The sequence below is a fragment of the Nothobranchius furzeri genome, chromosome 1 (genome assembly GCF_043380555.1).
Source record: "Nothobranchius furzeri strain GRZ-AD chromosome 1, NfurGRZ-RIMD1, whole genome shotgun sequence".
NCBI lineage: Eukaryota > Metazoa > Chordata > Actinopteri > Cyprinodontiformes > Nothobranchiidae > Nothobranchius > Nothobranchius furzeri.
In genome coordinates, this window is record NC_091741.1 from 30,165,143 (window position 1) to 30,187,237 (window position 22,095).

Sequence of the window (22,095 nt, forward strand, 5' to 3'; positions counted from 1 at the left end):
ACAAATACCAGTCAAAGATGTGGAAACAGTGGTACAACAGTCTCTTTTTTAGATTAAGGAGTTAGAATAAGTTATAGACTTTATTTTCACACTACTGTTTGTTTTTGTTTTTCATGATTATCTGGCTCTTGTGCTTTAGTGCATCATTTACACCAGTGTGTGAATGGGTGAATGACTGTTGTAAAGCGCCTTGGGGGTTCCAGGACTCTAGAAGGCACTAAATCAAATACAGGCCATTTACCATATTGTGCTCATTTCATTTGATCTTATCTGTACAGTGATTTTTCTACTTGTGTGACTCGGACCGAGACTCCAGAATAAAAAACACTTGACTTTATAAAGGAGAGTGACGAAAGAGAACCGTGTCCGAGTTGGTCGGAGAGGCGTGTCGAGTCACAATCTGAATTCTGAAACTCCACTTAGACATGCTGACTGCAGAGAAACCATTGGAATGCACCCTGAACACACACACACACACACACACACACACACACACACACACACACACGGTCAGTGTAATAAGAATAAAGATCAGGAAAAACAACTAAAGGAAAGAGATTCAGGGGAAGAAGAGTTCAAGCTGCAGACTTCCATTTAAGGTTAGAAGAGCAGCTCCAGGATCAGATTGGACAACACACACACACACAAATTATATATATAAACACACACACACACACACACACACACACACACACACACACACACACACACACACACACACACACACACACACACACACACACACACACTATATATATATATATATATATATATATATATATATATACACATAAATACATACATATATACACATGTTTACATTTATTTATTTAGCAGACGCTTTTATCCAAAGCGACTTACAGTTTATAACCTGTAGGGCATGTTGTGATCTGTGGGGGAAACCAGAGTACCCGGAGGAAACCCACGCATGCATGGGGAGAACACGCAACTCCACGCAGAAAGGCCGCAGCCGAGTTTCGAACCTGCAACCTTCATGCTGCGAGGCAACAGTGCTAACCACTGCGCCACCATGCAGCCCATATACACACACACACAAAACATACACACATACATACATTTATACATATATACATATATACATACATACACACATATATATATGTATATATATATATATATATGTATATATATATATACATGTATATATATATATATATATATATATATATATATATATATATATATATATACATATACACACACACACACACACACACACACACACATATATATATATATATATATATATATATATATATATATACATATACACACACACACACATATATATATACATATACACACAGGTCAGGTGTTCCTTCGGTCTTCCCCAGTCACCCCTCTGCAGTTTTTCATAGGTTCAGCTTCTGATTTTATTTTGTCTCTTTAGTGTGTTTTCCCACACGTTTTTGTAGTTTTCCTTCCCCTTAGAATATTATTTTGCTGCCTCTTCTTGTCTTTAGGTTTTTTACTCTTAGGTCATGTTAGTTTCTTCCCTGATTAGTAACTCTGTTCACCTGGCCTCTCTCCCCACACACCTGCCGGTCATCACCCTCTCATCCTCCCCAGTGTATAAAGCCCTGTTCATGTCTCAGGCCCTGTCCACAAGTAGCCAGGGATATTTTTCTACGTTTTGGCCTGTCATCCACACGAAAACTGAGTTTTTTCACACGAAAACAGATCTTTTTTAAAAACTCCGGCCAAAGTGAAGATCTGTGTTTTCTCCGTTTTGGGTGTCTGCGTGTGGACAGACAAAACCGGAGTTTTAAGGTCCGCAACGTCACTTTCCGCGACAAAAAAATGCTGACATCACGTGTGCGACCTGTGTTTACACTAGCCGACATCATGGATGCCCTCAGAGCTGCGCTCGCTTTATCAATTGTCCAAGCGCTTTCTGCTTGTTTGTTTTTGCAAGCGGAATTACTGCTCCTTGCGGAAGACCACAGACGAAGGACGAGCTTAAGAACGGGGGAAGTACTGCCGCCTACAGGTCTGGCATGTCCATAACAACGTATTTATCCGGGTACGTGTGGACAGAGTTTTTTTAAAAACGAGGTGGTGTGGATGCAAGTTTTTGGAGGGGCGGGTATTCGTTTTTAAAAAAACCCGGCTATGTGTGGACTAGGCCTCAGTGTCTTGTCGGTCCATTGTTTGTTGTCAGCGTTGTTTTGTGCTCTATGTGAGCTTTCGGTCTCCTGTGGTTCAGGACTTTTGTTTTTGGCTTCCTGCCCTTTTTTTTGTTTGTTTTTTTCATTCATCATCCTAAATGAAAGGATTAACTTTTAAACCGCTCCTGCATGCACACACACACACACACACACACACACACACACACACACACACACACACACATATATATATATATATATATATATATATATATATATATGTGTGTGTGTGTGTGTGTGTATATATATATATATATATATATATACACACACACCCCGGCATGCACGCATGTACTCACACACTCGTTCACCCCTCTCGCGCGCGCACGCACGCACACACACACGCACACGCACACGCACACACACACACACGCACACACACACACACACACGATATGTGACAAATCATGGTTTCACACAAAAACATGGATTAGAAGAGTTATAATCAGCTTTAACTAGGAGTTGATCCATAATTCATCACAGAGCTCCTTGATCACCTTCCCCTGAGCACTTAAAAATAAATCTTTTCAGGGTTCGCTTCAGCCTTTGAAGATGACCATATGTTGAAATGGGAAAACTGGCCAAAATGCTCTGGAAAAAGCCCAGACTGCTCTATCATTAAGTGCTCATTTGTCACTGACGGCAGGCTGTCTCGTGTCCATATTACAGCCCGGGAGTCTAAATGGAAGGATGAGGGTTTCAGATTATCCAGCTGATTATTCTCTTCACCCATTTAATTTAGTTATTTATGAGCATTTGGGAATTTTAGGCAATATTAGATTACAATGCAGATAAAGATAAAAGAGGAGAGAATACCAGATGGAGAGAGACCGATGCCTTGATCTGGATCCAAGAGGCAAAGACTCAGCCTAAACACAATTCCTGCTCTCATGACTCAGTTTGGTTTGGAACATGTGAATCTGCTTATGATGTGGTTATTATCAAAGGGAGACCTCCTTTCTTTCTCCTCAGGCTGGTAGTGAAATGTTTTGGTCAATTTGTGAATTTTCATACTCAACTCTTTAGCTGGTTCATGGATGAAACAGAGCACTGTGATTGGCCCTACCTTAAATGATTCAGGCCAATGGTAGACCTGCTGAGGCTACGATGGTACGTGGCTAGACCCACATGTAAAGCAAATTGTTTTTGATAGTTTCTGTAGATTTCTTGGCCAAAACTCCTGCTTTGAAAAATGAAATCAAATGTGTGCTGCCGCTCAAAATATCTGATCCAGGTCACAGAAGAGTAAATGAAGCTGGAATTAGACCTACAGGAATCACCACTTTGGAAAACATCAGAGGTGCTTTTTAAATGTTTCCATTCAGCAAAATGTTCCATTTGTTTCCATGGAGGGGGCGGGGCTTAAAACGTAGACTGCAGCCAGCCACTAGGGGGTTCTTCAACTTCTCTTTTGTTCCCATTTCTGGTTTCATTAAAGACTTACATTCATTCAGATACTATCTGACATTAAAGGGATACTTTGTAACTTTTTCATATTTGTAAATCATTTCCTTGAGTTTGTTTGAGCTAAAATGACTCTTTACAGGGTTAATGAAAGGCCATCCAGCCCCCATCGCCCCTTGTGGCCACAACATTGCACTTGCAACATCACCGTTGCCGGTCCGCTCTGTTGGGACTTAGAAAAACTTGAGCTGACCTACCTGACGCTGCTGTCTGGCTTCAGCACATTTCCTGCATGTTTTAGATCATGAACACAGCTGATTTGTTTAAGTTAGTGATGAATTATTCCTATAGACACTTAGGAAGGCTGGGAGACGTTTCAGCTGTTAGATTAAGGTGTTAAAAGATGAACGCACAGCAAGAAGATAAGTTCAGGTTTCATTTCTGCTAATAAACACTAGGGGGTGCTAAAAGCAAGCAAAACTGCCTAGTATCCCTTTAAGTCAGTGCAAGGCACAGGGCTAAAACGTGAACATCTTGATTACCTTGCCATCATCATCATCACTGTCGACAGCCAGCAAGCTGTTGGAGCCGTTCCTCTGAGCCTGCGTCTAAAGGAATCGGTGAGAATGAAGAGCATAACAACACGACCATTTTAGTCTAAAAACAACCTGGTGTGTGTGCGTGCGTGCGTGCGTGTGTGTGTGTGTGTGTGAGTGTGTGAGTGTGTGAGTGTGTGAGAGAGAGAGAGAGAGAGAGTTACCAGCTCGGCGCGGTGGCTTGTGTATTCAGGTGGACTACAGGGTAGACCATCATCCTCAGACATGGTTCCAGCATCTTCTGTCTTCTTCACACACATCAAGGATGGAGGAGATCCCAGCCTGATGGCCTGCTTTAGCTGCAGCTGCCAATCAGACACACAATCGGTGTCACAGCAACTTATCAGATCATACACTTCCAACCCCAGGATGTAGACTTCCAGTGAGGAGGGAAGGTGTTTATCGGGTGTTAGATTCATGATAAGGAGGAAGTGTCCCATCTTTCTTCTGGATTAATGAGCTAAAGCAAAAGTATAAAAGGTGCGTGGGAGCAGTGTGTGTGTGTGTGTGTGTGTGTGTGTGTGTGCAATCACAGAAACTCAAACAGAGACCTAATCAGTTCCCTGTTTCAGACTCTCATTTGCTTCAGCACAGAGCAAACACTGAACAACGCGGTTTTTGAAAACTCGACCATCAGTTATTTTTACAACTATTCGTGTCTAAAAAAGATTAAAATGCACAACAAGATTTTTGATGAACCAAACCTTTCCCATCAGGACTGAATTTGTTTAGTTTGGTCATTTCTGACTTTTCAGAATAAAGTGAAACTCAGCCAGCACATGTTAGAAAGGCGTATTTAAAGACCAACCACTTTACTTTGGCCTTCCACGAATATGAGCGCTCCGATTCTGTTTTATTTTAGTCACTTTTCATGTTTTATTGTACTTTTGTAAGTTTTTATGTTTTTGTATCCTGCTGAAGCGTCTTTGAATCACTTTGGTCGGTTTGGGCTGTTTTTGAAGTGCTTTATAAATAAAGTTTAACCAATGAAAACCCTTTTAGCCACGCTCGTAATTGTAACTCACGCAGCTGAATTAGTAGCGACTAAAATATTTCCATACTTTTTAAAAGCAATGTTTTAGAATACTTCTGTAACTCCTTACCTCTGTGATGCATTATTCCCAACACTGGTTTCATTTGGGGTACTTTCAAATATAAATGTTTCCTTGTTTTTTTTTTGCGGCAGGCAGAAGTTTGCCTTTTTCAGCAAATCCCCTCAGGAAGCTGCTGGTTTCTGACTTCCTGGTAGCTTCCTGGGGTCACCAGAGGTCAGCTTGTCCATCTGGGTCTTATGCTTTCTCATTTTTGACTCGATGTGACTGATAAAGCGGGTACGGAAAGTATTCAGACCACCATGAATTTTTCACTGTAATATTGCAGCCGTTTGCTATAATTAAATTCATTTTTTTCCTCATTAATGTACACACAACACACATGTTGACAGAAAAACACAGAAATTTAGAAATGCATGCAGATTTATTACAAAAGACAAACTGAATTCATCACATGGTCCTAAATATTCAGACCCTTTTCTGTGACACTCATTTTTAACTCAGGTACTTTGAATTTCTTCTGATCATCCTTGAGATGGTCCTACACCTTCATTGGAGTCCAGCTGTGTTCGACTGTACCGATTGGACTTGATTAGGAAAGTCACACACCTGTCTACAGAAGACCTCACAGCTCACAGTGCTTGTCAGAGTAAATGAGAATCATGAGGTCAAAAGAACTGCCTGAAGAGCTCAGAGGCAGAATTGTGGCGAGGCACAGATCTGGCCAAGGTGCACTTAAGGCTCCTTAGAGCACAGTGGTCTCCATAAACCTTAAATGGAAGATGTTTGGGATGACCAGAACCCTTCCTAGAGCAGGCCGTCCAGTCAAACTGAGCTACTGGGGGAGAAGAGCCTTGGTGAGAGAGGTAAAGAACCCAAAGATCATGCGGCTGAGCTCCAGATGAGCAGTCAGGAGATGGGAGAAAGTTGTAGAAAGCCGACCATCAGCGCAGCCCTCCACCAGTCAGGGCTTTATGGCAGAGTGGCCCGTCAGAAGCCTCTCCTCAGTGCAAGATGCATGAAAGCCTGCGTGGAGTTTGCTAAAAAAAACACCTAAGGACCCCGAGATGGTGAGAAATAAGGTTCTCTGGTCTGACGAGACCAAGATAGAACTTTTTGGCCTTAATTCTAAGTGGTATGTGTGGAGAAAACCAGGCACTGCTCATCACGTGTCCAATACACTCCCCACAATGAAGCATGGCAGTGGTAGCATCATGCTGTGGGGGTGTTTTTCAGCTGCAGGGACGGGACGACTGGTTGCAATAGAGGAAACGATGAATGTGACCACGTACAGGAATATCCTGGACAAGAACCTTCTCCAGAGTGCTCAGGAGCTCAGACTGGGCCGAAGGTTTACATCCCAACATGACAACGACCCTACGCACACAGCTAGACTAACGAAGGAGTGGCGCCACGGCAACTCTGTGACTGTTCTTGAATGGCCCAGCCAGAGCCCTGACTTAAAAATGGCCGTCCACCAACGTTCACCATCCAACCTGACAGAACTGGACTGGATCTGCAAGGATCCAGGTGTAAGAAACTTGTTGCATCTTTACCAAGAAGACTCGCGGCTGTATTAGCTCAAAAGGGTGCGTCTACTGAATACTGAGCAAAGTATCTGAATACTTAGGATCATGTGATATTTCTGTTTGTCATTTTTAATAAATCTGGATACATTTATAGAATTCTGTGTTTTTCTGTCAGCATGGGGTGCTGTGTGTACATTAATGAGAAAAAAAATTAATTTAATGGATTTTAGCAAATGGCTGCAACATAACAAAGAGAAAGGTTGACGGGGTCTGAATACTTTCCATACCCACTGTATACGTTTGAAATCTTGCCATTTTCATCACCTCCCCTAAATTATCAACACTTCACATGTTACAATCCAGTCTTAACTTCTGTGGTCAGAGGTCACATGACCCATACCACCGATGTTGTATTTTTACCTGCAGTGATTTGACTTTCCCATGGATGCTGTCCTGAGACGCTCCGAGTCCCTCAGTGGCTTCTGACGAGTCTGAGACAAAGACAGAGTCATGCGACAAGGCCTTGTTGCCCAGACTGATCTTTGATCTGGGGGGGGGGGGGGGGGGAGGTTGGGGGGGGGGGAGACGGCATGAAGAAATAATGAATTTCACGTATTCATGATGAAATAAAAAAAGAATATATTCCAAGGCTTAAATGAATTTTTCAGCCATTTGAGGTGAGCTTCTGTGGAAAATGGTACATAATCATAATTTTATTTCAATAAGGTTTCCCGAGCAGCCGAGTCACCGTTTATTTCATTCTAGTGAAGAGTGTGTCAACTAAATCCAAATAAAAGTGAAACAATCTTCGAGATTCATGAAGTTAAACATTTCCATTGGTCTCTTAACAAAACTATACTATTGGAAGCAGGCATCTAAATAACCCGCATGCATTATTAGGGACGTTTTTCTCCATTTGGGCTAATTTTCTCCACTCGTCTGGATGCCATTTTGTTTGTGTGTGTGATACAAAGTTATGGAAAAGAAAACTCTGAAAAGTTTTGAATTTCAATTTGTCGTCGTCGTCATCTTCTTCTGCTTATCCGGGTCCGGGTCGCGGGGGCAGCATCCCAACTAGGGAGCTCAAGACCGTCCTCTCCCCAGCCACCTCCACCAGTTCCTCCGGCAGGACCCCAAGGCGTTCCCGGACCAGATTGGAGATGTAACCTCTCCAACGTGTCCTGGGTCGACCCGGGGGCCTCCTGCCGGCAGGACCAAGCCCCCACAACGCGTCTCAGAAATTGGTCTCAACCCGGAAGTACCAAAAATTGCAGTTCCACCCTCATCCACTAGGGGCTGGTGTCAGAAGCGAGCAAATCCTCATTGACTCCCATGTTAAAAATACCAATTTCACAGCTGAAATAAACATGTTTACAGCCTGGTACCAAAACATGTTTTAGGTTTAAATGATCTAGTTTATGCTCATGACAACTCTGAGGGGGGTGAATTTTTTTCTCACTCTTCTGTTTAAGTGTATTAAAAGCCTAAAATTCTGTATAATTAATGAGCATCAGACCCACGTGACCACAGAGCTAGCTCCGGGGAAAGGCCTCAGTAGAGCCTCGGTCTGGCCTGGAAACTGCTCCGGCATTTTGAGTCTCTGTGTGTGTGTATTCTTGTTTGGATAACAAAGATCAAAAAAGTGCACCTCAAACCTGTAACTTGCCAAATATTTGAGTTCTTGGAAGAACCTTTGTGAATCGATTCTGAATCTTTATAAATATGAATCCCGATTCAGACGTGAATCGATTTTTTTCAGCACCTCTAGAAGTTATGTTGTGTCTGTTGGATAAAAGTTATGTGATTGTTTAATCAATGAAACTTGGTACACACACACACACACACACACACACACACACACACACACACACACACACACACACACACACACACACACACACACACACACACACACACACACACACACACACACACACACACACACACACACACACACACACACACACAGTGCTCAGCATAAATGAATACATTTCATCACTGCATTTGCCAGAAAACCTTTAGTTTCTTTTCAGAATCAACATTTTCTATGAGATAACATACTATAAAATACTTCCACAAATGTGGGCCATTTATTGCAAACAGGATTTGTCCATTTTCACACAAAAAAAGTGATTTTCCTAACAAATCCATTCAAGCCCATGTTGCTAAAGAGAGTACACCCCACTTAGGTTATTCTTGAAAAATGGAAAAAGAGAGATAGTTGCAAATATGTCGCCAACTTGTTCATTTCATGCCTAGAAGACTTGGCGCTGTCCTTGAAAATCACAGTGATCATACAAAATACTAGATGTAGTAGTTTTTGTTGCGAGGTGTATTCACTTTTGCTTCAACCAATTTTAGTCAAATTTAAGATTTTGTGATCTAAGTGATTTTATTTACCTTTATTTCATGTCATGGAGTTAAACAAGTGTTAAAACCCAGCCTTGTGAACCATCTGGAAATTGCTCTTTAGTTCATTGAACTATTGATTACATTCTAGTTTTAAAACTTTAAAGGTATATGTTCTGGTCCTGCTGGACCTGACTACAGCCTTCGACACCGTTGACCATCACCTGCAACTGGAGAGGCTGAGAGACTGGGTAGGACTCTCAGGATCAGCTCTGGAGTGGAGTGGAGTCAGAGCGTTCTTTCTCTGTGGACGTTTCCAAGTTTTGGTCCTCCGCCACCCCCCTCACCCATGGTGTCCCACAAGGTTCTGTGCTGGGGCCTCTACTCTTCCTCTTCTATCTGCTTCCTCTTCAGCACATCCTGAGCTCCTTCAAAGGAATCTCCTACCATCTTTATGCAGATGACATCCAACTGCCTTCAAGCCCCATGAGATGTCTTAACTGCAGCTGTTACACACCTGCTTGGACTCCATTAAAACCTTCATGACTGGGAACTTTGAATGAAGACAAGACTGAGATCTTTATTTGTGCTCTAGAAAAGCTGGTTCCCAAAGTCAGAGACCTGTGCTTGGTGTCTGACCAAATTGTCCAAGTACACCCACATCACCCCACTTCTCCAGCTTCAATGGCTGCCAGTATGGCCTATAGGGCCTTACACGGACAAGCACCATCATACATTGGTGATCTTCTCAGTCCCTACACCCCCAGCAGGTCCCTGAGGTCCAGTGACCAAAGCCTACTGGTTGCGCAGCACCAGGCTAAAGGTCAAAGGAGAGATCATTTGCTGCTGTGGCCCCCAGACTCTGGACCTCTCTCCCCATAATATCGGACATCTCTCACAAACACAAACGTATACTATCGTGGGCTAGATACGTGACTGCAATGGTGGCAGGAGGAAAAGCACTATGCTCTCCGTTGTCCTGGCGAAGAATTGCTTTGCAACACTCCCCAGGGAACAGAGAAGCCTGAAAGGATAACGTCTCTATCAATGCATTTGTGCAACTCCACACTCGGGCTGATGGTGACGTATAGATGAGGCTTAAGTTAACACTAGCTGTTAGCTCAACAGTCCTGTAGAACCATTTCTCCAAACAAAGGCCGTTCCTGAAGCTATCTTGTCAACAAAGCCAGATGTTATTAAAATAGATTTGTTATAATTGTGGTAATTATGACTTAGTTTATGAAAACCCAGATTTCAAAATACCAGACAATTAAAATATTACATGTAATGAGTAAACAAGGACTTTAAATATAGAATGTCAGACCTCTGAAAAGTAGACTTCAGAGAGCTGGAATCCTTTTAAACGACCCAACTATAGTTTAGATGGTAATCCCTTTTATTCTGTGGGAATAAACCTGCTATATAAACCTGACTTTCTTTTGTTGTGGGATTTGTGACGATGACTGCAGTAAGTTCCTACAAGTTGTATCTTGTGACTCACATAAAGAGCAGACAAGGCAGGAAGTGGCATGACAAAAGGAAAACAGAACTCCAGGATCTCTCCTCAGGAAAAGACCTTCCAGTAGATGTAACAAAAACAGGAAGCTCTGCTGAGGTGAGTCCAGCGGAGCAGGAGATGGATGTGAAAACACAATCTTCCCATCCTGAATCCACCCCCCGTATTTATCTGTGAACACACGTGTGATCCTACCCAGACCCCCTCTCTTTCTCCGAACGAGTGAGTGTGTTGTTCTCTGATGTTTCGCTGACATTGTCGCTGGACTGGCTCGCTTTAAGGCCCCCCTCGCCTTCAGTCGTCTGGGGCTCCTTCCTCTTCTTTCTAGCAAAGAACATTTTAAAAGTCTGGAATCTGGATTTCTTCTTTCCTAAAGAGACAGAAAAGAAGAATTACAGCTACATTTCCAGAGCTGATCACCGATGTACATTAATAATACACAGAGTCTGTAGTTGGAGTGATGAGCACTGTGTTTTCAGCAGAAACCCCACACAGCGACAGTGACAGCGACAGGAACCCTATCACAGTCAACATCTGTGGGCACCATAGGAGAAAATGCCTCAGCTCCACTTGACAAACCTATGAAACGGCTACAACGTGAGATGGAATATTAACAAAGATAATGACAACAAATATATTTTAATTACTTTTAAAAGTCTCCCAGAAGCCTCAGTGCTGAAAAGTGCATAAAAATACAAATTTCTGCACATGAAATCTGTAGTTTACCGTTGGGATCATGCATCTATGAAACTAATAGATTAGATTATTTTGCTAGTTTTATTCTAACCAAGCAACATTTTCTTACTCCATTGGCAGAATCTTTTTTTATTACTCAAAACAAGAAAGTGTAATTACCATATAATTTGTAAGAATGTCAGCCTGTGGTCAATTCAGGTGACTGAGGTCCATTTTTCTAAACAATCAAATCCCTTTCATGGCTTTTGCCAGCTATGGGTGAGCACCAGAAGATTCTAGATGATAAGATTAGTAGATAAATACATTGTTAGCACGCTTGGGTGCCAGTGACCACTTACTACACTTACAACGGTAGTGTTTCTCTGGCATTAGAGCGAGTGTGGTTGCTTGCCGTTAGTTTTGAAAGACTCATTTGGACGTCATTATTCGCTTCACACAAACATTTCACTGTAATATCTAGTTGTTGGTGGCTGAAAAAGTAGCTCAAGATATTTTCAGAGCAGACTGATCCTAACTCACCGTTAGCATTGTTAGCTGAACGTTAGCCTTTAGCCTGCTTCACCTGAAATTAAGAGTAGAACAAAAATATGCTGTGGCTTCTTAAGGGTACAAGAGACAACTTCTGGGTTGCTCCCGTTTACTAGCTTCAGTGCTATAAACAACTCTGGAGCGTCTTGCCTGCTGGTGTTGAATTATTCAAAAAGCCCTTGGGAGTGCAAACTTTAGCAAACTAACAAGCACACCAGACTCCCTTTCCTCACTGGCAACAAGTGGACAGGTAAATGTGTAAAACAACATCATTTAAGAATGATGAACGTTTTGTAACCGTTTGTTACAGATCAGTAAATGCATTTTGTCCTCATGGGCTCCTGTAGAAGGAAACATGGCATCTAATATGGCGTCGCCCAGAGACTTGAACCAATCTCAATACTCGCCCTACGGACTTCAGCAAAGTGCACTTGGAGAAAGTGCGCAGTAGGGTTCGAGTGATAGTACACAAGTGTGCAAATAATTGCAGAATTGATAGAGGGAGCATTGTGTCATCGGTTGCAGCACATGCCGGGATGCTGGTCGCTAATACTTTTTTCAAAAACCTTTATTAACAAATTTTAAACAAACAGCCAAACAGTTATTTGAAATACATTTACATTTATTGCTGCTCTGTCTAAAAGTTTTAGAGCATCAACTAATCGTCCTAAAATGAACTAATTTCATTAGAAATGACATTTTTTCAGAAAAGGAACTTGAGCCTGTTTCCCTTCAGCAATGACTTGTGGGTAATACCCTTGCCCGAGGTCCGCATCGCTGTGGACTTGAGTGAAGTGCAAATTAAAGGTGCAATGGGGGCGTGGTCGACTTCTGCACTTGAGGATTAGGGCACACTATGCACTCACACCCCTGGCTGGGAATGCGCAATTGAAGGGCACGAGGGTGCAAGTGCGAGTATTGGGATTGGGCCTTAGACCCGCTCCCATGTATTTTAGACCTGATTTTTATAGTTATATGTTATGAAGCTGCCAAAAGTTTAACAACTGGGTATCATTTCATTCATTTTCAACAACATTTTGATGGATATTTCCAGAAATTAATGGTAAAAACTACACTTAGTCTCTTTAACCTTGGTTCTTTGCCATCAACACACACAAAGATAACAGATTTTCCTTTTCTATAAAGTGGATTTCCTGTTTTACGGCGCCTGGCAAAACAAAGTCACACAATATTTACTTGAGGACCTTCCAAAATGCTTCCCAGGCTTCTCTGCACAGCCAAGATTAAGTACTGAGGGTGGGGAAGCACCACCCGACCGCACCATTCATGAAGCTATTTAAGGCATAATGCACTATTAAACTAAAGGTCTGCTCTAAAAGGAAGCTGAAAAGGCCCTTGAAGGTTATTCAGCTCTGTTGTTATTGTGCAGCAGGGACAGATTTTCCCAATACTTATTTTTACAGTCATGAACATGAAGACAGTCGGAACAGCAGCGGTGGGATTTTAATGGAGTCTAAGGTCAACATTTGGAGAGCTGACCTCAGGTGACAATGAAATGAAATGACCTTTACGAGGGAAACCCTCACACTGACGGGCCTGTGATTCCCAGGGATGGAGGTGTTGTTTAGCTAGGGCTGTTTTTATTATGTATCCTTTTATTTATTATATTTATTATTTATTCAGTATCCATCCATCACATATAACTCTCTACCTGAGCACTCCTCTTGGACCTCAGCAGGCTCCTGACTGGTCATCACATCTGGGGATCCTGACGCCATGGCAGCACCGTCACTGCTGAGAGGGACACAGAAAATACTCATCAACTCTTTATTCTTCTTTAACAAGCAATAATAACAAATCAGATAAGTCTGAAAAGAGATCACAGATTAAAAGGTTACTCTTGAAACTGAGATTTGACATCTCTGATTAAAAAAGCAAAAACAATGGCTGGCTCAAACAGTAACGTGAGCAGATTCAAGAGATAAGAAACAATCCAAACTTGTGTTTTTAACTCGACATAAACCACTGGTGCTCAGTAAAGAAAAAAAAAATTACACTCAAGGTTATTTTTGACCAATATTGAAATCAATTTTGTTTAAAATAAGGATGTTCAATAACGGCTTTATTACCAATCTCCGATACACCGATATTGTCTGACTCTTAGGTTTCCAATACCGAAATATGCTGCGACTCCCAACTAAAACATTTTAGGTTACCAACATCACATTTCTCCTATCATGCTTTCATTTGAAACATTTTCTGTGAAAATGACAACTTGGTTTAAGTTGGTGGCAGGAAAAGTGCCATTTTTATTTTGTCTCCAATGCAGCAGAATCTCATTCTCCCCAAGCGTGACACCCAGATGTGCTTATTAGTAAAAAATATATAGATTATTATGTATATTGCAGCTATGATGATAAAACATTAATAAAGATCTTCAGATTAGGAAAGCAACTCTTGGGTGGTCGTTTGTTAGCTGATAGCTTAACAAAGCTGTGAGGACAGCGTACGTCAACTACGCGGGGCTAATTTCTACCTCACAAGTTGTGCCAAATAAACTAAAATATCTCAAAAACCTTACCTCATATCTGTCATATTTTAACATTTTGAGAAAGAGGAGAAGAAACTGAAGAGTTTGATGTACTATATGTGTATGGTAGGTAAATGTTGCACCATTTTCCATTTTTGCAAAACAATGTCGTCAATTTTCAGCAATGTTGTGGCGTCTCAGCTGATTTTGTTCAAAAACGAAAACGTACAGTCCGCGTTTACTTTCATTTTCAATATAGTTATCAGCCGGAGCTCGGCAGTAACTCCCCATGTCCTCATGATGCCTCCCTCTGTAGCGCCAAGGCACAATTGCTGTTTATAGTACAGACAATTACCGCAATATTACTACCAAGTGAAAAATAAAATTCACGCAACGCCATGTGGCACCACCGGTCCTTCTGACACGTCTCGTCCAAAGACACAATGACTGTTGATGGCCGAGCCTGGGCTCTTTCCAGTTACAGAGCGAACGCCCCACCCCAGAGCTGCCATCGCACCATGGAGAGACAGAGCTGCTATAAAAGTAGAGAAGAGCTGCTTCGTGAGCCTGGAGTTTCAAGCAAAAAACAAAAAGTGTGTTGATGCTTGAAATTAGAACAACATGGAGAAAAAAAAACTGGAAACCACCAATTGTGACATGTATTTTTCGCATGTAGCAGGTTCAATACCTAGCTGCTGCGCTAGCATGTCCGCCCCAGCTATGCACGGGAATTCTCCAGGTACTCCGGCTTCCTCCCACCAACAAAAAACATGCATGTTAGGTTGAATGGAAACTAAATTGTCCCTAAATGCGAGTGAAAGGTTGTTTGTGTGTCCCTAGGATGGACTAGAGACTAGTCCAGAGTGTCCCCCATGTTTAACTTGATGACTGCTGGAGATAAAACACCAGTTCACCAATCTTTACTTGGGTTTAGTTTTTAATAAACTACTACAAGAAGCACATGAATTTAGCCTTCAGAGGTGGAGGAATAGATCTTGTTATTTTGTCAACATACCCACCACCAGTTATGGGATCAGACATGGATTACCACATGATCAACCCGTTTACTGATGACATCATCAATGAAATCCTGTTATTTAACTGCTCTGTGTCTTAGTGATGACAGTGTCAACGCCACCCTGACACGAGTAGAGTATGTCCTGTACAACACTCTGCATCAGGGTTAGGGTTATTTCCACGGATCTCATCGTGTCCACAAACAATTATTTTTATTTCCATCTGAACAATGGGACTCGTCTGATCTTCGGTGTAACTCAAATCAACAGACGTCTTCAGCTGTCCATTAGTGTGCTCTCAGATGTTTAGATGTTCCAAACAGCAGACTCCCAGCAACCTCAGGCCAACTCCCATTAGAAAGACGGATGTTGTTATTGTTCTGGTCGTGCAGCAGCGTGAGTGCTTCATGTCCAAATCTGGCTGCTTCTGGAAGCGGTCTACTGATATATGGAAGGCACATTTGTGTATTTTCCGCTTTGCTCTCACTCCATTAATGCTAAAAGCTAAGTGAGCGCACTAAACCAGTTATGTCAGATTCAAGATAATTAGAGGTTTTTAACCTGATCCTGCCTTCCCGACAATTTCGAAGACTTGCCCAACTACCACGGTGGCTCTAACGGTAATCTTTCCAGATATTCTCTCCATGTGGTATGTAAAGAGTCTCTGGTCTGCTGATTTCCCTCTTTCCTATTCATTTTCTCTCTCCCTTTCCTTACATTATTTTTTAGTGACACTTTTTCTCTCATTTTAAACATATTTTGAAAAAATTTTAGAAATCTTTTTTATACTTTAAATATTTTTTTGTGAAGCGCCTCGAGTTTTATCGTGAGAGGAGCTATACAAAAGATTATTTTCTTCCTTTCTCTCGTTAGAAATGTCTTGCCAAAGGACACGGCGACTGACAGAAAGAGCCTGGGTTTGAATTGGCAACCTGGTTACAGGATGAACTTTCCAAAAATGTCATTACAAATGTTGTTGGGGACAAACAAGTCCCCCTTCATGACAACAAAATCGTCGACTCCATACCGTGATTTTGTTCTGCTCGGCAACTGAATCGGTTTCATTCATTGTGCTGCTTGAAATCACCTGGCTCAGTGGCGAACTGAAGAAAAACACGACATCTCTGGAACTAGCTCTCCACCTCTCTCCACGAGGAAGCGTCTGGAGAACCTCTTGCTGGCTGTGTTTACTGTTAGTTATGCATTATACAAACAGGAACATTCCAGAGGGGTTGTTTAAATGCCAAGCGGTTTTCATCAGTGTTACCGTTATGCATTCACACCAGCTGCAGTTTAGTCATCTTAGTAGGTCATGAGAACCAGTATAATCAGCTTTTCTCATGCTTCGTATTACTGTCCAGAAATTAAAACGAGTTTCTACAAGTTTTACATACATTTTCTTCTCAGAAGTCTTGTGCAGTTTTAAGAGGACTGTTCTTTTTTATCCACACATCAGCTGCCCTAACATGACATAACTTCCTTTGATAACTCTTCACAATAAGAGCCCTGGGCAAATGCACAGCATGCTTAAAGAGCAAGTCACCCCCCTTCAGAGTCTTGCTCCACCAAAACCACTCATATGAAAACTGTGCAAAAAGGAAGGATTGCCTTGCAGACTGAGAGAATGGCGCTGTGGCAGGGACGGACAGCAAATCCCACCCCACCCCACCCCCTGCATGCTCTTGGGAGGTTCTCCATTGGAGAAACGAGCCGTTAACAAGCACAGACGCACGCAGACCACTCAGTTGCAGTAGCAGACAGAGAAACACCAGCATGCTTGTGGATTTTCACTCCACCTCGTTCACTAAAAGAAGAGGAGGTCCTTTTTCCTCAAAGAGGCCAGCTGCTCTGAGCCAAATTGTTTCGTATCAGCTCGTGAGTGGCTGAGCCAGCTGGAGGAGGGGCCAGTGGAGTGCAGCCACGTGTGACATCCTGTCACTGTATCCCGACTGACCATGCGCCCCAGCAACTTGGCCACAAGGATGTCCCTTTGACTGACTGGTTAGTGCGCGTGACTCACACCCAGGGATCCGGGGATCGAATCCCGCCCGAGCCATCGATCCTCCATCTTGTCAACACACGTAATACAGAACTGGGAACATCACTGAGCACCTCTTAGCCAATAGCTATGGCCAATTCAAATTCAACATATTGCAGAGTTCTGACCTGAAGAGGGTGCAGTCATGACAGTTTGGGGAAGATTTTTATTCCAATTTAACATCGCTGTCCAGATTATTTCTTTTATCCGATGGCACCATTTAGCGGCTGACTAGCCTATCACACATTGACCTACTTTTCTTTCCAATTTTAAAGGTGGAAAATGGAACATTTTAATAAAAAGCTATATTTAAAAAAATATACCTCCACGGGGCACTTAGAGGTGTGCAGAATAAATACAGCAATAAAAAAAAAAGATCAAAACATTATTTTGACGGGCAGGACACTGGATTTATGTTCACATCTACCAGCCAATAGGGGGCACCATTGCGGTAAAAAGTCCGCTTGGCAAGGCGAGGCTGGGACTGTGTAAAATGCAGAGTGGTAAAGACAAACAGCTAATTTTGAGCCCAGAAGATGTTCTAACGGTAAATACTGTTGTAAAATAAACTTTTTAGCAGAAATTAGTCCTTACCCTGTACGTTCTCATGAGCTGCTTCAACTGGGCTGATCATTTCCTGTTTGATGTCACAGGGACACAACACACACACACACACACACACACACACACACACACACACACACACACACACACACACACACACACAGACACACACACACACACACACACACACACACACCTCACAACATCTCCAGGAAACAGGCACACAGACAGGCAGACATTTATATCTCATGTTGATGATAGGAAATTTTAAGGAAGCAGGGTGAAATGGGAAATGAGACTTGACACAACACCCAACAGATCAAACACAATAAAAGCATGCCTACTGAAAAGCTTTAAATATGTTTGAATAAAAATACATTTGAAGAATTTAAAGCCAACTAAATGCATTTTGGCTCTGACCCAGGCCTCACTGGTTACTGTTAGGTGGTGAGCTGAAACTAACCTTAGTTGTTCAGTTAAACTCGGCTCATACGTGCACACAAATAGCCTTGTAGCACCAGCTGATGAGTAATGTTTTTGATATGTTCCTGCTCAGACACATATGATTCTAACAGCTGAATGATCTCCCCAGCCTTCGTCGAGTTATTCAGGAGCTGCTAAACACTCAAACCTGCAGTTTTCAAATAGAGAAACATCTGATATTTGAACATCTCACCTTTGATTGGCAAACAGCAGCATTAATCTACCACTAACTCGGTTCGCTCTGCAACACTGATGTTTCATCGCCACAAATAAACCTGGAGGAGTTCTGCTGTGTGGTGGGTTTGCTAACGCTAGTGCTCTGCTCTGTCCCGGAAATTTAAACCACAGCCTTGCCAATCACGAGCCAAGAGGATGAATCCGTGTAATTCTTAACCCCCAAATTCCACTACCTCCGCGACACGAACGCCGGAGCAAAATCGGTCCCGTTCTAGTCAATCAGAGCAATTCCACTACTGCGGCCGTGCTCCGGCAGTGCGGCGCCGTGCGCCGCCCTCTGTTCCGGCGTCCGGCAAAAATAGAATCGATCCTATTTTTGCCGGACGCCGGAGCACCTCCGCAGTAAATGGACAGAAATCACAACGGCCCAACAGGAAAAGGAGCAAGCACATCTTCCGTTTTTCACAATAAATCGCTAAACAAAAGGCGTTTTTTGTTTCATATGCACAGGTTTAACAACTTTTAACAACTATCAATGGCGGCTGAACTTTAAATGCACAAAAATAAGCCATAAATACAGTTTCTACTATCAAAGTAGTCACACTTTGTTGATCCAAACACTGCTGATCTCTCAACACAAATGATGGGCAGATTAAACAGTTCATGTCGATGCTTCTCCCACACAACGGGTGTTTGGATCTAACTTCCGCGTTTATTGCTCGGACTGTATCGCAAGATCTCGAAAATCCCGCGCATGCTTGTTTGCCCCCCTCAGGTCTCCGCACCGGAGCGGAGCCGTTGTAGAGCGGGTACCAGTAAAAATTGAGTTCGGAAGCGAGCGGCTGCGGAGGGCGGGGGCGGAGCGGAGCGGAGGTAGTGGAATTTGGGGGTTATTCTGAAACTGCCAGAAAGGTCAGAAATAGGGATGTCCGATATATCAGCATCAATATCAATATCGACCGATGTTAGTCATTGTTTTTAACATATCGGTATCGGCCCTATGAATAAAACTGGGCTGAAATTAACAACCGATATTTTTGGCCAGTGGGGGAGCTGGCTCCCTGGAGGGCTTAGGGCCAACCAGCCATTCCTCCCCATCCCCACACATTTTTCTTCTCCTGCTCCCTCACATCACATGCACATAGGACCTTGTGGGGTGGACAAGTCGGGAGGTGGGGGGTATGGATCCCATTTTGGCATTCCTGCGGCAACCTGCCCCCCAATTTTATTTGCACCTTAAACACTTCCACCAACGACATTCCACTCAAACACACACACAGAGCCTTGGGAGTGAGCACACTCAATGGCATTCGGCAGGGGGATATTTCAGCCTCATCCCGAGTGCCGGTGCCCACTTCCAATTTTAAACTGCACTTAAGACACAGAGGGCTGTGCGTGCAAGTGGGGTGGTGTGGTGGCATCAGCTGGCATAGGCCAGACAGTGCCCGCACTGCCCACTCACCACAGCCATGGAATACACCTCATCAACACTCACTAACACTATATTGGAGCAGGCGGAGGGAGACTAGGGGTCTTAGCACACCTCTGCTGTTGCTTGGCTTCCTGGGGCTGGAGGCTAGGAGTGGGAGCTGGCCGTCTGGTTGGGGTCTGCGGTGGTGGGTTCCTTTGCTCGGCGTTGGGCGGGGGTGCCTGCTCATCATCACCCCAGCAGAAAGGGGCTAACTCTAGGAACCGGTAATGGTTGTACCCCATGTGCAGCAGTACTGGGACCAGAGTGAATAGGGTGTGTATGGGGAGCATGAGTGGGTGTCTAGCATTCATTTTTGTAAGTCTTAGGTTCTATGTGTAAGTGTGAGCATGAGGGAGGGAGTGTGTGACTGTGTTTGTATGACTGTATATGTCAGGTGGGGTCTTGGCCTCCTCCACTCTCCTAGGACTTCTTATGCTACTACACATCTTCGCCTGCCCTCTCCCTGCCACATTTGGTGTGGAGTGTGGTGCCTTGGTCTGCCTGAGTGTTCGTGGATCCTGTGTCAGGGGGTTTAAGATTTTTGGCATCTGTCTGATCAATCCCGGTGGCTGCCTGGTGGGATCTGAGTCCCTGGGCTCTGCTGGGTACCCGGCGGGGGTGGTCGCCCCTGGGTCCCGGGTCGCTGGGTTCCGGGCTCGGCCGGCTTGGGGGTGGGAGTTTGCGGGCGGGTCTGTGGGCTTGCCGCCAATATCCCCCGGGACTCTGCCGGCTGCTGGTTGTGGCCCCCCGGGTCAATCCTCTGCGCCTCTCGAGGGGGGCGGGGCTTTTCTGGTTACAGTATCCCTGGGGTCCCTGCGCTCTGGGGCAGCTGCTGGATCTCTGGGACTTACAGCTCCCTCCATCTCCTACACATCTTTGGGGGGCAGATCTGTGGCCCCTCACACTCTATTGGATGCTCCTAGAGAGAAACCTTACATAAACAAGCACGGGTACGCACACAGGTGCTCACATGGTGCTCTCTTAAGAATGGACTTGGGCACATTCAACACATTTCTTAAGGCTATGGTTGGCACTAAATGCACTATGATTTATTATCGTGTGATTGTTCAGTAAAACAATGTTGATTTAATATTTTCTCATCAGGTTGGCGCAGCGATAGCTTGCTCCTGTTGTATTGTTGTGTGTCCCTTTTCTGCAGGTCTAGAAGCAGACTCTTGTTCATCATTTATTGTTTATTTTTGTGGAAAGGGTTATCGGTATCGGCAATTATCGGTTATCGGCCATAACAGTGACATTAATATCAGATATCGGTATCGATATCGGTATCGGTCAAAAATGTCATATAGGTGCATCACTACTCAGAAAGACAAGTTGTGTTCAAGGGCAAAAACAAGAACACTAGCATTAGCAATGCTGATGGATAATTGCATTTTAGTGCAAAATTCTAGTTCAGTTTAGTTTTTAAATCACCAAAGTGAACCAGTCATTAAATAGTAAATGGCAGAGGTGTGGACTCGAGTGACAAGACTTGGACTCGAGTTAGACTTGAGTCGTTATTTTAATAACTTCTAACTTGACTTGATAAAATCTACAAAGACTAATGACTCGACTTGCACTTGAACGTCAATGACTTGCGACTTAAATCGACTTGCATCTGTTGACTTGATGACGACTTGAGCCCATTTAGCACAAAAGTGGTACGACATGGACAAAAGTCATGAATCATTCTTGGTTCTGGGTTTGATTTACTGCTAACTGCAGCAGCTCTTTGTTTATAATCAGTTTCAGTTTCTGCTTTTTGAGTAAATAAATGAAGCTTTAAGAAGCTTTATTTCTGGAATTTATTTATTATCGCCATCATTAAATTGAAGTTGGACAGATGACTTGATTATGACTTGAAAATTCAAAGTTAATGACTTGGACTTGACGTGGACTTCCAGATCATTGACTTTGGACTCGACTTGGACTTGGTTGTCTTTGACTTGGACTTGACTCGAGTCTCGACTGGAAAGACTTGACTTACTCGTGACTTGCA

General features: G+C 43.2%; 1 protein-coding gene across 7 annotated transcripts in view; it reads right to left on the minus strand.

Annotated features, from left to right (window-relative positions):
• The window catches only part of zgc:66433 (CRACD-like protein), a 64,966-nt gene that overhangs the window by 7,792 nt on the left and 35,079 nt on the right, over window positions 1-22,095 (minus strand). For 5 of the 7 annotated variants that reach the window (XM_070551705.1, XM_070551664.1, XM_070551746.1 and 2 more), the window contains 5 exons: window positions 13,532-13,614; window positions 10,831-11,005; window positions 7,191-7,317; window positions 4,354-4,494; window positions 4,136-4,201 (listed from right to left, as the gene is read on the minus strand). In XM_070551705.1, the coding sequence (XP_070407806.1) occupies window positions 4,136-4,201; window positions 4,354-4,494; window positions 7,191-7,317; window positions 10,831-11,005; window positions 13,532-13,614 (592 nt within the window). The remainder of the gene's footprint in view (window positions 1-4,135; window positions 4,202-4,353; window positions 4,495-7,190; window positions 7,318-10,830; window positions 11,006-13,531; window positions 13,615-22,095) is intronic. The other 2 variants (XM_070551686.1, XM_070551757.1) reach the window with 1 other exon arrangement.